General features: G+C 62.2%; 1 protein-coding gene across 3 annotated transcripts in view; it reads right to left on the reverse strand.

The window, feature by feature from the left end:
* Window positions 1-5,967: 5,967 nt before the first annotated feature.
* Window positions 5,968-16,579, reverse strand: part of SCUBE1 (signal peptide, CUB domain and EGF like domain containing 1) — a 130,461-nt gene continuing 119,849 nt past the window's right edge. For all 3 annotated transcript variants that reach the window (XM_053894637.1, XM_053894635.1, XM_053894636.1), the window contains 7 exons: window positions 15,828-15,989; window positions 14,326-14,493; window positions 12,814-12,975; window positions 10,855-11,052; window positions 9,297-9,449; window positions 8,868-8,947; window positions 5,968-6,828 (listed from right to left, as the gene is read on the reverse strand). In XM_053894637.1, coding sequence (XP_053750612.1) covers window positions 6,676-6,828; window positions 8,868-8,947; window positions 9,297-9,449; window positions 10,855-11,052; window positions 12,814-12,975; window positions 14,326-14,493; window positions 15,828-15,989 — 1,076 coding nt within the window. In that variant the 3' untranslated portion in view covers window positions 5,968-6,675. The remainder of the gene's footprint in view (window positions 6,829-8,867; window positions 8,948-9,296; window positions 9,450-10,854; window positions 11,053-12,813; window positions 12,976-14,325; window positions 14,494-15,827; window positions 15,990-16,579) is intronic.

The raw sequence follows: 16,579 nt of genomic DNA on the forward strand, positions 1-16,579 counted from the left end.
TTTTAGAGAGCGTGCACGTGTGCAAATTGGGGAGTGGAGCAGAGAGAAAGAGAGAGAGAGAGAGAGAGAGAGAGAGAGAGAATCCCAAGCAGGCTCTACACTCACAAGCCCGATCCCATGACCCTGGGATCATGACCTGAGCTGAAACTGAGGGTCTGGTGCTTGACCAACTGAACCACCCAAGTGCCCGGGGCTTCTCTCCTTTTTACGGCTGAATCCTATTCCGATGGATGGACCATGTGTGGTTTATCCTAACATGTTCTAAAGGAGCACTGATGTTCCTGTTGATGGGGACTTGGGTTGCCTCTATCTGTTGACGATTGTGAGTCATGCTGCTGTGAATATGGGTATACAAACTTATCTTTGAGACCCTGCTTTTCAGTTCTTTTGGGTATATTCCAGAAATCTCCTTAGACTTTTAAATTGTTGTGTGAAACCAACAAAACAAAACAAAACAAAAAACCAAGCAACCAACCAAACAAGCAAAACAACCTTGCTATTTACTGTCACTTATTTGAATATTAGTATCATTTATGAGATTGTTTTTTCTCCCTTTGAGTGCATGATGCCAGACGATTCTCCAGATTATCGAAGAGAGTAATGGTTATCAGTCTCTTTGGGGTTCTGGATTTCTTTGAGAAGCTAACGAAAGCCGTGGGTCATATTCCGAGAGAAACACATGCATGTGTATGTGAGCACACACAGCATCGATGTGCATCTAATTTTGGGGGTTCCCATAGGGACCGTGACTCAAGATTAAAGCTGCAGCATAGGGAGCCCTGGTGGCTCAGTCGGTTAAGTGTCTGACCGGCTCAGGTCATGATCTCGCGGTTTGTGGGTTCGAATCCCGCATCCGGCTCTGTGCTGACAGCTCGGAGCCTGGAGCCTGCTTCGGATTTCTGTGTCTCCTCCTCTCTCTGCCCCTCCCCCAATCGAGCTTTGTCTGTCTCTCAAAAATGAATAAATGTTAAAAAAAAAAAGCCTCAGTGTAGAGGAACATCTCCTTTTTCACACTACGAGTCATGAGGAGCAGTGGAATTCGAGACACAGAAATTTTACCTCCTGGCCGCTCATTTAGGAACATGTCAGTTCCCTGACTTCGGGTGCTCTTAACATGCAGATCTCAAACCCACTGCTTTGCCTTCCAGAAGCTTACCTTAGCTCCTTCACTCTTAGCCCCCAACAACAGCCAAGGAGTGTCTGGGAAAAAAACTTTTTTTTCTGATTCCAGTTCCCTTCCTTCCCCCTCTGGATGACCTCTGATGAATGAGGGGAAAGGACCAGCATGTAGGTTCACTTCCTGTTTATTATTAAGTGATTTCCACAAATGGTTAATTACATGCATACGTATGAACGTGATGGAGAAAACAAAACCTTGACTACCGGGGGCAACTAAAGGGAAAAAACACGGTTGGGTTGGTATTTGGCCACTCTTGTAGGCAGAGTGATTGCCTGGGCCTTCCCAGGACCCAGAGGGGAGGCTGGGGGAACAGGGCCCCCCAGGGGCTGTCCAGAGGTCCTGTTCACGAGTGGGACGGACTGGGTCTGCTCAGACTGGTTCTGATCTCGGCGGATTAAGACCTTCCCCGGGGATCTACGGGGCCTCTGAACCGCACGACAAAGTACTCGGGAGGCATCGGCGAGCTTTCTTTTTTGGCCCCTACTTTTCAGCACGCTGTTTTTGAGGGACACCCGCATTCTTTAATGTTCGTGTGCCGGAACCTGCAAGGGGACCTCTCCGGGGTTGGGGGCCACTCCGCGCCAGCGCCCGGCTGCGGCCGAGACTGCCCTGTGGGGGAAGGGACCTGTCCACGCGGGGGAGGGGGGGGCGGAAGCCGGTCTTCCTCTGAGTTTTCAGCTCCAGAGGGAGGGAAGGTCGCTACGTGCCCCCGCCCTCCACCTCCCTGCCCTCCATCCCTGCCCCCAAACTCCCCACCGCCAGCTCTGCCTCAGCTGCGCTTCCCGAGCTGCACAACCGTTAGCAACATTTCACGGACATTCCGGACCTTGGGTTTCGAGGGGCTTGGGTTTGGTTTTTCCCTTCCAGCAGTTATGAGCCATTCGCCTCGGGCGCGTCCCTGGGCCTCCCAGAGTCCTCAGCCTCCGCAGGGGATTAGGGTCAGGCCCGCCCGCCTCGCTGGGCCATGGGGGGGCTCAGGCCTTTCAGCGGCCTCCCGTTGAGACTTGAGGGGTACAGTTTCGGGGGTCCTGCTCTCTGGGGGCCATGTGTGCAGGGGGCCGGGAGGGGGAGGGGCGGCCGTGCCTGTGGCATCTCCGAGATGCCCTCTCCGAGAAGCAAGGCGGCCTGGATGACGCGGCCTCCGGCCCCGTGCCTGGCATACAGCAGGTGCTCAGCACTTACCCCGGGGCGTGGGGGGCCGGGGTGGGGGAAGGCTGGCTCCTGCAGGTGGATTGGGGCGGGGGACAGGGGAGGCAGCCATGGGCGGATCGAGCTGTCGGCTCTGTGTGGTGGATGAGGGGTGTCTCTCCAATGTCAGCCCTTCTGCCTCTGGCCTGAATGATGTCACCTTGGCACCGTCACCCTGGTCAGAAGGGGCTGAGCTGCCACCACGTGTATCTTTGGTGAAGAAAAGGGGGCTTCGATACAGGTATGGTTTACCAGGTTGACATCTCCAGGCGTGTAGCAGAGGAGATAAAAAGCTGAGTCCCGGGGGGAACAAGGAAGGACCCTCCCTTCTGGAGCATGGACCTGTTCTGGGCGGGGGCACTGGTGCTGCGGCGGGGGGGAGCCCGCTGTCCCGTGCGTGGTGACCAGGGTCTCCTCTGTATCTCTCTCTGCTGGTGGAGAAGAGTGGCCATGTCGTGAGGCCGGGCTGGCGACAGCTTCTCCTTTGGGACACGGACTTCGGGACTCCCTGGGTGACCCCTGCTCTGCTCTGCCCTCCTGCCGACACTCTCCACCCCCCACCTAGGGTAGCGGGAGGTGCTAGAGGGAGGGACTGCCTTCTCCGGAAGGAACGCCGGGGTCTGGCCACCCCTGGGCCAGCCTCAATCACCTTTATCTCTGTGACCAAGAGGGACTTTCCAGGGGATCCTGCCAGCCAGCCCCACGGCACGGCTGTGCAGCAAACGTTTGCTAAACGACTTAACCTAGCTCAGTATCTTCTTTTCCTGCTGGGGGTGGTAGTGAATGATTATTCAACCCCCAAGATGTCACAGAGGCAGGCACTCCAGCTCCAGCAGGCTGGGGGCCTCTTTGGTGGAAAATGGGTGATGTTGGCCGCGTCCCTGGAGAGTGAGGGTTCGGGTAGGACACAGGCTGGAGGCAAGAGGTTCTCTTCGGGCTTTCAGAATCGGCCTCTTGGGGCCATTGCTCTGGTGACTTTTTGGCCCGGGTCGCAGTTTACCTACGTGTCCCAAACCAACGGATGGCAGGAGGGAAAGCTGTCTGAGGCCACCATCTCGGGCCCCACGGCCTCCTGGACTCTGTCACCACAGAGGTGAGGAGAGGCTGGCAAAGGCTGACCCCGGGGAGCCCGAGCAAGGTCACCACCACTGGCAAATGCCACCAGCGGGGGCGAGGGGCAGAGGCAGAGTCTGAGACTAAGGGGAGGAGGGAGGCCGGCACAAGGCCACAGCTGCAAGGCTCTGGCTCAGGCAAGAGGGCTGCCTGATTCGGGGAGGCAGACGAGGTGACCCCAGCGTTCACTCGCTGAGGGCCCAGCCGGCCCCTGAACCTCGGGGCAGGTTCTCTTCCTTTCCTTGGTGTGTCTCCTCAGAAGCAGAGAGCCAGGAGACGCCAGAGGTGCGGGGCAAAGGGGCTTCCTCCAGGTCCGCCGCTCCTGGGTCCCACCTGACCGCCGTCCGCCGGTCACCCGCTGCAGGGGCACCTCGGGGCGCTTCCCTGGTCACCCCAATGCCAGGCCCCAGGCCTTGGCAGCTGCTTTCAGTCCTGGCCAGCTGGGCAAGCTTTTGTTCCAGAAGCTTGTTCCTTAGCTCTTTTCCTTGGGGTTTATCGAGCGGCCAGACGCCGAGGGTCCTTGCCGGGCGAGGGGCGGCGGTGGCTGGGATGGGGCTGCGGTGGGGGCTGCTCGAGGCCGATGTCCCATCCGCGAGTGGGGCGCTCCTTCTGGCTCAGCCCCTGCACGTCTCCAGTCTCCCTCGGGCAGCCCGGGACTCCCACACCCTCGTCCTTGGCTTCCGTTCTTCAGGACTCACACGGGGCACCCGCCCCACCTGGGCTCGGTCCTTCCTCTCTCTCTCTGCCAGCACTTCGGCACCAATCTGCCGCCAGCTTCCAGAACACGGACGCACGGACACGCATGCTTTGTTGCCCGGGGGGCTCTCCCAGGACCATCAGGCTCTGCGGACCGGGGATGGCTCTGGCTTTAACAGGTGGGACCCTCAAGTTTCCCAGTGTGGGGCTGAGGGCTGACCCCATGCCCGGATGTCTAGTCCCCCTGATGGTGTGGGTGTGGGGGGGCACTTGGATTGGGGCGGGAGGGCTGAACGGTAGGCAGCTGGCCAACTGGGGTTGCCGGCGACCCTGTCCATGTGAAGGGCTAGGGGCCCCGCATCTGTCCTGCCGTGTCGGGGGGACGCCGGGCAGGTCTGACCACAGCGGTGGGGAATGCCGCGGAACGTGGGTGGCCTCCCACTGGAAGGGCTGGTGGACTCGTGGGGTTTGCAGGTGGCAACTGCCAGAAGCCACCGAGCGGGGCAGCAGCAGGAGTCGGAGAGAGGTCCTGTTTTGAGAGCATTAAGAAAATGCTCCCCGCGCCCCCCTCTGGGGAGGTTGTGGCCGGAGGCCCATTCTGGACGACACCCGTCTAATTTCTGGGCCTGAGCAACGGCTTGGGAGGGAGGGCGGGCCTCTTTCTGGAGAGGACCGTGACTGGGGGAGGGCGGTGCTGGCCCAGGGGGGCTCCCGACGGACACTGACCTGGCCGCCAGATGCAGCCCCCTCCCACCCCAAGGTGGACTTGGGCGTAGCCGGCGCTGGAGGGAGTGCCGCTCGAGCTGGGGACTCACCGTTGCTGATGTAGGCGGAGGCGGTGGCTGGCCCCTGAGCTCGGAGCCCATCGTGTGGCCTGCCTTGTCATCGGCCCCCAGACCCCACTCGCCTGCCCTCGGGCTTCGCCATCCGCGCCACGCTCCCTGTCGTGTGGGGGCAGGAGGAGGCGTCTAGAGGCACTTGGGATGGGTGACTGGAGTTCAGCTTTCAGACTCTCCCGTGTGTCTTGGAATTTTGAGTGTTTGTTAACCCTAAACATACAGACCACTTCCTACGCGTGTCCCACAGCGGCAGCCAGCGGGCAAGGACTCAGCGCGTTGGGGGGGCTTTTCTGGCTTCCCGGCTGAGGGGCGTACCGTGCACCCTGGTCAGACTCCGGACTTTTCTTCTTTAAGGACGGACCTCTACGAGGGACGCGGGTGTGTCGCGGCGGAAGGAAGGCTGCTCTCGGGGCCAGGCCTCCCGACACTGGCCACCTGCCCTCCCCGGACGGGTGGGACGGAGGGGTGGGCTCCTGCCCTCGGAGGCGTCGCGTGGTGGCCCGTGCTCCCGTGGGAAAGGGCTCACTTCCCTGTGGCACGCGGCCACAGTATGGATGCCAAGGTCACGCCTCAGGGCCAGCCACACGCCCCTTGCTGCGTTTACCGCTGGGCCCCTGTACCCACAGGAGAGGGGGCAAGGGGAAACCGTCTTCTACCACATTCCGTCTGAAGGCAACACTCCAGCAAAGCCTCGGGGCCCAGTTCCCAAAGAATCCGCACTCCAGGTGGGTCCAGAAGCAGCCTGCCGTCTCCCCTTCCTGCAGGCTCCCTCCTACCTTCTCCCCTTCCCGGAGGCTCCTGGCCCGCAGACACAGGGGCAGCACGCTCCTGGGGAGGGGTGAGTCACTCAGGGATGCCGGCGACAGCTCGTGGGGGAAGAGATGGGTTGCAATTCGTATTTATAGTTACTAAAGAGCATTTTCCTAAAGTACCCACAAATAGAAGTATATATATATTTATCTTTATATTTATATATATATAGGACTTAATTAGATGCTCTATCAAGGAAAAGCACAAATCTACAGTTTCCTCCACCAGCAGCTCTTTTCTGTCCCATCACAGAATCCTTAGAGCCCCGCCACACGGCGCTGCGTCCTGGCCCGAGGCCGGAGGAGTCGGGGTGTGGATGCCTTGCAGGTGTAGACACTGGCTTATCAGAGCTTCCCAGATGCCTTCCCGCACCCCTCCTTCCACAGCCTGGCTTCCTGTCTCCGATTAGGCCTCTCAGAGCCTGCCTGGAGACAGAGGCAGCCACACTCCCCTCTCTCTTGAGGCGTCGGGTGAGGCCACCCGTGACCCCCGAAACGTGCACTCTGCCCAGGACCCGGCCGCGTGGTGGCACAGAGCGTCCTGGCCGCTCAGGAGAGGGCACTGTCCTGGAATCGAGCCGGCGGAGGGGGGGGGAGGGAGAAAGGCCGCCTCGAGCAGTGTTTTCCCAACGGGGCGATCCGAGGGGTGCGGCGGGCTGGGGTCTCTGCTTGGACGCGGTCTCACCCCCACGGGCCGGTCAGTGTTTCCGAAGGGCAGGTGCCCCGGTGACTTCCCGAGGCGGCGCGGAGGCGTGTGGAGCCGCCTTTTGGCTTCCGCCGTGGAGGGAAGGCACTCTCCCCTCCCCGTCTGGGTACCGGGCCATCCCCAAGCTGGGCGGCTCCACAGGCATTATTTGTAGGGCCGCAGGAATCGGGACACTTTGGAGCGCAGCAGCTTGATGAAGGACCGTGGGAACATCTCCTTGGACTCCTGGGCTGTGTACTTGAAATAGTTCTGGGGGTGTGCCAGCACGTCGAACAGGGCCTTGATGAGCTTTTTGTCCTGCAAGACACGGCGAGGCGGGCGGTGAGGCCGAGTGGGGGGCCGGGGGCCCCCGCCGCTCGCTTCTCCAATGTCTGGGGTGGGGTGTCCGTGAGGACGGGGGAAGGAGGAAGAGTCTACACTGCTCGGTGGGTTTCAGGATCCCACAGACTCTCTTTGCCATGAATTGCTTTTTGATTTAAGGGTTTACTGGTTTGGACTTGGCAATGCAAAATATTTTATTTCAAATGGGTTCTGCAAAACCAAACCCAGGTAGGGACGCCCGGGTGGCTCAGTCGGTTGAGCGTCCGACTTCGGCTCAGGTCATGATCTCGCGGTTCGTGAGTTCGAGCCCCGCGTCGGGCTCTGTCCTGACAGCTTAGAGCCTGGAGCCTGCTTTGGACTCTGTCTCCCCGTCTCTCTCTGCCCCTCCTGCGCTCACGCCTCTGTCTCTGTCTCTCTCTCTTAAAAAATAAATAGACGTTAAAAAAAAAAAAACAAACAAACCAAAATAAGACGTGCAGCTGAGGCCCTGGCTTTTGAGGCCCACAGTCTGGGGTCTGAGAGCTCAGCCCCGTGTACACACCAGCCTCTTCACCGGAGGAGGGTGAGCCTCGGCGCTCAGGGCGGGGCCCGTGCGGATCTGAGCAGCAAGCGAGGGCCAGAGGCCGCCTGCACCAGGACTCGCTGTCACAATGAGACTTGGGCCACATTTGCTGCCCAGGGCCGGCTCTGTCCTGGTGCCCGCTCATGCGCTCTCTCTCTCTCTCCCTCCCTCCCTCTCACACAGGCACTCACACATCCTTGCCCTTGGGAAACACAGAGCTCTTCCTGTTTTCCAGGAGCAGGGCCAGGTGCTGGGACAGGACCCCCTGCGGCTCCACTGAGAGGGAGGGAGTTGACTGAGGCAGGCGCCAACAAGGAGGGCTGCGTGGGGCTCTAGGAGTCTGTGACCTGCCCAGAGGGGGGGCGCCTAAGCTGAGGGCAGGACAGTGGGACGTTCACTGAGGAGAGCGGCTGGGGAAGAACGTTCTCGAGAGGCCCTGGCGAGGGAGTGGAGGGAGCGTGGAGGCCTGAGAACCGCTCGGAGGCAGGTGGTGGCCTTGCCGGTCCAGGTTTTGTCCTACGTAATGGAAACGCTTCTAGCTCTGGAGAGATGCTCTTGGCTGCAGGGTTGGAGCTGAGGGCAGAGGGCCCAGGGTGGCAGGGAAGGGGCGAGGAGGAGAGTCAGGATGGACTGATGGAAAGGCCAGCGTGACCTTCTGGTTCCTACTAAACAGAAGGAACTAAACAGGCTCCAAAACGTCTAGGCCTCACCCCGGTTGCAGCAGCATCAGGGGCAAATCCCTCTGCCTACAAACTGCCTACTATGTGCAGGGGTGTGCCAGGCCCGGGGCTGGAAGACCTGAACTCTGCGAGCCACCCGTTTCTTAGAGGGGTTGCCTGGGGCCACCGGGTGGGTAAGTGACAGCTAGAATAGCGGTCAGTGGGGGCGGGGGGACTGGCCTGGTCCTGCTCTTGTCCCGTCCACCTCAGCTCCCGGGCTGGGAGAGCCGTCTGCCTACAGGCTGGGCTGGGGCCGGACCCCCAGAGCCCGAGCAAATCCCTGGGTCCGGCCTGGCCACTGCCCGCTGCGTGACAGCCACAGCCCCCCTCGACGACAAGGTGGCTCTGCTTCCCAAGCCCTGAGCAAGATGAGGAGCCAGGCGGTCCCGAGGGCGGCGGTGGATTCTACCGACTTTCAGCTCATTTCACAGGCAGGGAAAGTGAGGCCAGCAGAGGCTCAGGAAGCTGCCCAAAGACCAGTCACCAGGTCCTGGGCCAGACACCCACCAGGGAGCCGGCCTCGGACCTCCAGGTCTGCAGGGACAGACGCACTGGAGCCAGGCCCCGCCCCCAGGCCCCCCCCCCCCCCACGCCCTCCTCCTCTCTTGTCACCACCCTCCCCCGCTCACATCTCCGGGGGTGGGGGCGGGCCCTGGGGGCAGGGTGGCCCTGGGTCATCACAGGCCACTATCCTGGGATCACACGGATCCTTTCCCATAAAGAAGCTCACTCACTTTTAAAATTTCCTGGTGATTCTCCGAGGCGTAGAGCCGTCCGTCGCGAACGATGTCTTCGATTAATTGCTGGTAGTCCTCTGCGAAGCCCGCCGGCGGGGAAGGAAGGGCGGTGAAGGCTCCAGACCCTGCCTGCCCTCCCCCCTCACCTCTGGCCTCTGCCCCGACCCACTTTCAGGCTTCAGCCCTCGGCCAGAGCAGTCCTGCCTCCGAACCTCCGTACCCTCCACCCAAACTGTTTTCCTCGAGCTTTGGCTAGTGGGAAACTCCTACTCAACCCTCAGAACCCTGCCTGGGCGGCACCTCACGCTGAAGCCCACAGACGCCACTAAAGGCTCCCTCGTCTGCACCACCCCTGCCCCCGTGTGCCTGTCATCTCTGTGTCGGCGGGGCCGGCCCGGGCTGGGCGCACGGCGCAGCCACACGTACCGTCGTAGGTGACGTAGGGCACTTGGAACCCTCTGCCGCTGTTGCCTTCGTTGGACTTGAACTGGATCCAGAGCTTCCGGGAGCGGGAGGTGAAGGCGATGGGCCTCTCGTAGGTCTGGCAGGTCTCGTAGGTGGTGATGGACGTGGGTGAGGCTGGGGGCAGAGCCCAGGACCTGAGTGGCTCGCTGAGCCACAGCTCTGCACCAGGCCCCTGTCCTCCTGCTTTGGGCCGCGTGTCCCCCCCCACCGGTCGGCCACCCGGGCCCCACATCCAGTCCCCCGAACAGTCCGGCTCTGATCTCCACCCTCGTTCCCTCTGCCTCAAGTGCCTGTCCTCACCCTCAACCCCAGTTCCCACTCATCCTGCGGAGACAGGTTTGTGTCTCCCCGTCCAGGAAGCCTTCCTGACTGCCTGCCGTGTTCCTGCTCTGCTCTGGTGAACCCTTTGTCACGGCCCCTCTCTGCTGGGTTGTCACTGTCTCCCTTGGCGGGGAGGGACGCTCCCCCAGGACAGGGCTCATGCCTGTACCCAGCACGAACCAGGGCCGGGGTGGAGGGTCACATTTGGGAAGCCCCCTCTCCCTGTGAACAGATGAACAGGAGTGAACCTGCTGACCCTGGGGTGCGTGGGGCTGGCCAAAGGGTCCCCCAACTCTTCACTGCTCCCTGGGGAACCTACCTGAGGTGCCCTGCAGGCGGGAGAGGCTGACCCCCTAGAGTCCAACCCTGCGGGCAGGTGACAGAGTGGGTGGGGGGGGGGGGGGGACGGTCGCGGGCTGGGCTCGGACCGGCTGTGGGATCCCGGGCAGGCACCATGCCCTTTCTGGCCTCTCGGCTACACTGAGTGGGCGACGCACACACGTGGTAACAAGCAGGACAAGGGGAACAGAGTGGACAGAAACCCCTCAGTCTCCCTGTGCCTCAGAGACATTCCAGCCCCAAGCGGGCAGGTGTGTCTTGTGCCTGCCTGCGTCCACCTCTTCCTTCCGTAACGTTCTGACTGGAGCTTGCTCCCCGTGGTCCCCACGGCCCTCCAACAGCAGTCAGGCACCCTGGCCTAGGCACCTGCTGCAAGGGACTTCACCTGGTTCCTGGGGGGACGCCGGTGCTTCCCCGCCTTTCTCGTCCTCACCCACCGCGCCCACTGCTAGAGCCGGCCTGCTGCCCGTGGCCTGAAGTCCCTCTACGAGCCCCTGACGGGGGTGACGGGGCGGGACGCGGTGACTCACAGAGGGGAAGGTTCAGGCTGTCTGACCCTGGGGTGTCCTGCGTGTGCACAGGCTGGCCCTTAGCTTGCGAGTCCCCGAGGGAGCGGGAGGCGGGCGGAGCAGGGGTCGCTCCCGGGGCCTCACCCTAGGTGGGGTGGCGGGACACCTGGGGGGAGACTGGCTGGCGGTCAGCGTGGGGACCGGACCCGGCCGGGCCCGGCTCCCGCTCAGGGTGCGCCCCACGCTCGCCACCCTCGGGGCAGGGCTTGAGGCAGACAGAGGGGCGCCGAAAGCCCGCCCGCGGGTGACCCTGGGCGGCCCCTCGCTGCCCTGCCACCACCTGCACCTACCGCTCTTCCTCATGACCAGGACGTCCCCGCACTCGTCCTCGACGGGCAGGAAGATCTCGGGGACCACGATCAGGATCCTGCGCTTGGGGGGCGGGGAGATGTGCCAGACGCACTCCGTGTTGGCCGGGTAGTCGCCGGGGTAGTTGGGGGACTCGATGTAGCCCGTGTAGTCGCCGAGCTCACCGCCACAGTGCTGGTCTGTGGGCACCGGGGCGCGAGGGCCTGCTCAGGCCGGCTGCACGGGTGCCCCAGAGGCCCGGCCTCCCCCCGGCCTCCCCGCCAGCCGGGCCTCCAGATGCGCTTCTCACGGGGTCTCTCCCGTGGGGGGCCCCGCTCCCTGAACCCCACTTCGCCCACTCACTCCACACCCCACGCACCGCTAGGCGCCGAGTGTGGTCACCCTCCCGGCCGAGCAGGACGGCTCAGGGGACAGGCAGGCAGCACGGTGAGGAGAAAGAGACAAGCTTCCCCTTGTTTTCCTTTTTAGCCAAGCCGTGTAACCCCGAAGAGGCCAAAAGTGACGGCTCGGTGAGCCGAATAGTTTCTAGCCTCAACCTGACAAAGGAGGCCACCTTAGTTCCGCAAAGAGAACTGAGGGGAAGTATTTAAAAAAAAAAATTTTTTTTTTTTTACATTTATTTATTATCAAGAGACAGAGCGAGACAGAGCATGAGCAGGGGAGGGGCAGAGAGAGAGGAGACACAGAATTTGATGGAGGCTTCAGGCTCCGAGCCGTCGGCACTGAGCCCGACGCGGGGCTCGAACCCACGAACCGTGAGATCACGACCTGAGCCAAAGCTGGACGCTTAACCGACTGAGCCACCCAGGCGCCCCTGAGTGGAAATATTAAATATACAGCATTTTCTTACACGTTTTCATTTAGAAGACTCAAAATTGCTGGGAAGCATTTCATTTTTACACTTATCTTCCAGAAGCTTCCCCTCCTATTCGGTTTCTCCGCTTTAACTCACGAGGACATTTGAAACCCTGTCTCGGGGCGCCTGCGTGGCTCAGTCGATTGAGCGTCCGACTCTTGATTTCAGCTCAGGTCGCGATCTCACGGTTCGGGGGTTTGAGCCCACATCGGGCTCTGTGCTGACAGTGCTGAGTCTGCTCGGGATTCCCTCTTTCTGCTCCTATCCTGCTGGTGCTCTCTCTCTCTCTCTCTCTCTCTCAAAATAAATAAACTTAAAAAAAAAATAAAACCCTGCTTCTGTGGAGCTCGCCCACTGTCCCTGCTCTTCTGCCCCTGGAGGCCACGAGCCGTGGGGATGCCCCGGGGAACAGAGGGTTCCACCTCTAGGATTAAGTCCCCTTCGCGGGCCTTCAGGCTGTTCAACATGCCAGCAGCTCAGTGTCAAAGGGCTAACTGGCTAGAAGTCGCTTACGAGAAGGGTACGACACTGGAAAAGCCGTCCCCAAGGACTCCGAGAAATGAATTAAAAGGTATCTGAACTAAAGGTAGCGTCCTGTCGGGCCCAAATGACTTGCTAAGTGAGGGAGCGGCGTATCTGCTTCCCAAATTGCCTCGTGCTGCCCGCGGCACTGATGTCCTTTGGCTAAACCGAGCTCCTCTTGGACACGAGAAGGCCGTGTGCTGGTCGCTGCAGCCACACGCACGGAGCGCGTCCTTCCCGGGTCCGAGGTCATCCGCTCTGTGTCCGCCTGCCGGTCCGGCCGTGCGTGCCTTCAGGGCGGCACAGCCTGGGCCTCCGCGGCTGCCCCGCACGGGGCCTGGCTTTTCCCTCCACAGGCCCGGAGCCCGGGGCAGGGCCCGGCCGGGCACAGGGGCGCAGGCTGCCCTGGTGGGCGGGTGTCACGCGGGGCAGGTATACGTGCCGGAGCAGGGAGGAGTCCTCCGCCGGCCCGCGGGCACCACGCGAGGTGAGCAGCCACCCTGCCCCCGGCAACGCCCCCCAGCCTTCCCAGCGCCCCGGCCGTGGCAAGAGCGGCACCTACTTTTGCAGTGCGTGACGTTGGTGGAGCCGTCGAAGTCGGTGCTGGTGTTGCCCGGGCAGGTGATGCAGTGGTTCTGGCCGAACTCGGGCTGGTAGGTGCCCACGGGGCAGCGGATGCACCGGTGGGTGGTGGTGTTGTAGTGGTGGCCGGGGGAGCAGTGCACTGTGGGGCGGGGACGCCGGTGGGCAAGGGCAGGGCGCGTTCTCGCCAGGGCCTCCTGCCCTCGAGGCCTGTCTCGGCACAGAGTTCGAGGCCCTCCTCCACCACCCAGGGACCCCCCGCCACGTGCGCCCGGTCCCGACCCTGCCCGCAGCCGTGCGTGTGTTCGGGGGCAGCAAATGGGACACGAGACGCTGTGAGGCCGGGCGTGGGGTGGCTCCAGAGGTGCAGGGATTTTGAGTGGAGACTCGAGTCGTGCGCAGCTGGCCGGGAGGCTCTCTGCGGGGAGGAGGCGGCAAAGCGCGGGCCCGGGGTGGGCTGCACGGCTGCCGGGTGTGGCCGGGGGGCAGGTCAGAGGCCATGGGGACGAGCTCCCGGGCCCAGGGGTCATGCTAGGCTTTGCTAGGCTTTGCTCTGAGTGAGGGCACCCGGGGCCCTGGCATGTTCCCAGCCGCCACTCTGGGGGGAGGGGTGGCAGGACAGGCGGCAGGGGCCTGGCTCAGGGGTGCCAGTGGGGTGGCGAGAAGTCATCGGTCAGAGGAGCTGGCAGGGGCTGCGCACAGACTGGGAGTGAGTGCCCAGGCCGGGGACCCCGAGCACGACCGGGCGGGGGGTGGGTGAGGCTGAGGCGTGCTGGGGCCACCGGCACGTGGGAGGTGTGGGCTGGGAGTGGACTTGGCTCTGGCCTTGAGGGGAGCGGTGACCGGGGGGCAGCGGGGCAACAGACTGACTAGGGGGGTTCAGGAGAGGGCGCGCGAGAGAAATAGAGTCCACACGCTTTTGCTACAAGGTTCCCAGTAAGGAAGAGAAGTCCTGGCAGGAACTGGAGGGGGGGTGGGGCTAGAGAGTTATGACTTTTCCTTCCAGAAGGGAGGCTTCAGAGCAGTCTGTCCGTTCCCAAGAACACGGGGGTCAGTGAGCGGGCAGAGTTGTCCCAAAGGCCTTGGCGGGCCGGAGCGTGTGGACGGGGAGGCGGGCTCATCAGGGACACGTGGTGACGTGGAGGGGAAGGTGTGGCTGGACCGCAGGGTCCCCACGGCCCAGGTGAGCTGAGATGCCCGACCTCGCCCCACTGTCCCTGCTGCCCCCGCATTTCTTCACCTCCCCCAACCTTCCTTCTAGCCAGGCTCAAGGCTCCGTCTACAGCCACTGTGCCTCCTGCCCCTCCCATCCGAGACCCTCGGGCAGGCTTGTGTTGGGCCCTGCGTCCCTGTCCTAGCGTGCGGCACGGTGACGGTCACCAACGTCCGCTGCCTGACAGCTCCCGGCTCCTCCGCTGCCCTTGGAGGTCTGCCACCCAGGAAATGAGAGGGGTGGAGGGCAAACGTCCCCCAGCAGCCCAGCCCGCCTCACCTCTGGCCTCGCAGTCTTGGAAGGAGGCTGTGCCCTCGTGCTTGGTAAGTATCCCTCCTCCGCAGGGGAAGCAGCCCGTGCGCCCAGGCTCTGGCTGGTACGTGCCCACCGGGCAGGCTTGGCAGGGCCTGAAGCCATCCGGGGAGAAGAAGCCTGGGGAGCACTGACCTGGAAGTCAGAGGTCACGGCTCAGGCTGGCCGGAGGGGGCGCCTGGGTCCCGACCCTGCTCTCAGCTCTCCCCTGCCCTGGGGAAGGGCACTAAGGGGGTGGTGGGAGGGACCTGGCCCCAGTTTGGACGTTGCCAGTGGCTCAGGTGCTCTGGGACCTTGGCCGGGCCTGGCTTGACCTTTCCCACTGGCAAGAAGGGCTGCGGGTTAAAGGGCAGGTGGCCTTGCTGCTGAGCTGGGATATGCGAAGTTGGAGGAGGTCACTTCCATCAGAGGGGCTTCCCCCGGGGGAAGGACCACACTGTGCCCTCGCGAGAGGAACGGGGGCTCCAGGCTGGCGCACCTTGTCTGTCTGCAGGGCCGGGCCGAGCAGAGGGAGGGGGCTCGTGAGGTCCCTGAGGGCTCCGCTGGGACAACGGGAGGGGACAGCACATCCAGCGGGAAGTCGGATGTAGAGGGCGCTCCAGCATTGAGTGAGGGGTGGGTGGGGGGCCCTCTCAGCCCAGACCCTGAAATCCCTGTTCCTACCAGTGGCTACTCTCTGCTCTCAAACAGTCACCTTCCTGCCAAGAGCAGAGGCCATACTCCTAGAGGGCACAGTCGGCCAGCCCGCAGAGACTCAGGGCTGGGCTCTGATCTCTCCTGTACCCCAGAGAAGGCTGGCTGTGGTCTCCGCTGTCCTAAGGATCTCACTCATCCACCCTCGTGGGCACACCTTTCCCCACCTGTTCTCTTGGGTGGTCCCCACGATGGCCTGGGAAGGGAGGCTGATGGGTGGGGGGTATGAGCCCATTTCACAGATGTGGTCATGTGAGGTGTAAGTGGAAAAGCTCTTTGTAAACCAAACTGTGCTTGGTAAATCAAAAAAGGGCTTTCCAAACCATCTACAGGGCAAACTGTAAAGTTCTTTATAGAGTACAGTTCTTGCCGAGTATATGGGGCGCCCCGTAAAGCATTTCGACGATGAGGCAGTTCTCCGCACAACGTAATGTGTTTTGTCAACCGTGAAGCGCTATGTGCCTCTGCGACGGTAACTTGACCTGTAAGTGACCGAGTATTTGTAAACTGTCAAATCCTTTCTGAACCGCACGCTGCAACTTTCAAGTGCGCTAAGTACAGCCCGTGCTCGCCGGCACACAGACGCTACGGGTCTGTGGCGTCCTTTGTGAGGGCAGCGACGTGGAAGTCATACCGGGCTCTGCGAACGGCAAAGAGCTTTACAGACTGTCACAAGGTACCAGGCCTTTGCTTTGGGGACCTCAGTGGAGACAGGAGGTACTCCCAGCACCCCCACCCCATCCCAACCCCTCCCTCCTGGGGGGGCCCGCACTCGCCTCCACATTCGGACACGTTGCGGGCACCAGCTAGGCCGAGCCCGTCGCTGCTGGGGCATGGCGTGCAGCTGAGTTGGCCGTCCCCGTCCTGGTAGGTCCCCGGGGCGCACGGCACACACTGGCCCGGCTCTCCGCTGAAGTGGGTGCCAGGCCCGCAGGCCACTGCAAAGGCAGAGTGGAGAGATCGCTGGTGGCAGAGGTGGGAGTGGTGGCCGGGTGGTCTCTCGGGCTCTGTCCTACCAGATAGGGTGCATCCCTCGTCCCTGGGGCTCAAAGGGCCCGGAGGAGCCCAGACCCATCTCAGGAGAGAAGGAGCAAGGCGGCAACCATCTGTGAAGGCCCTGGAGGCCTGACCCTGGTCTCGTGCCCCATCGTGGCTGCTCCGCTCAGGGTCCTGGGCAGACCCTTCCTCCTTGTCCTGCCCTCCAGCCCTGACCCCTCGGCCTGCGTACCAACTGCTTCCTGGGCATCCCTCATCCAAACCCAGCTCTCCTCCCCTCCCCTTTCCTTCCTCACGTGGGGGGGTTGCCATCTGAGGAGATACGGGGTGGTGCAGAGGGCGTGGGGGGGGTGACAGAGGCAGGGGCAGGAAGGTCCGGTGGCTGAGGGTCGTCCAGGGATGGGGGGCTGAAGGGAGAGCAGTGTGGTTGGCTGCATTGAGCAAACAAGCAAACCGGTGAGTAAGCAAACTGACTGAGCAAATGAGAAAGGGAGTGAATGTTTCTCTGGAGAAGACATTTAGAGAGAGAGAA

The sequence above is a fragment of the Panthera pardus genome, unplaced genomic scaffold (assembly GCF_024362965.1).
Source record: "Panthera pardus isolate Hobbes unplaced genomic scaffold, ASM2436296v1 HiC_scaffold_6, whole genome shotgun sequence".
NCBI lineage: Eukaryota > Metazoa > Chordata > Mammalia > Carnivora > Felidae > Panthera > Panthera pardus.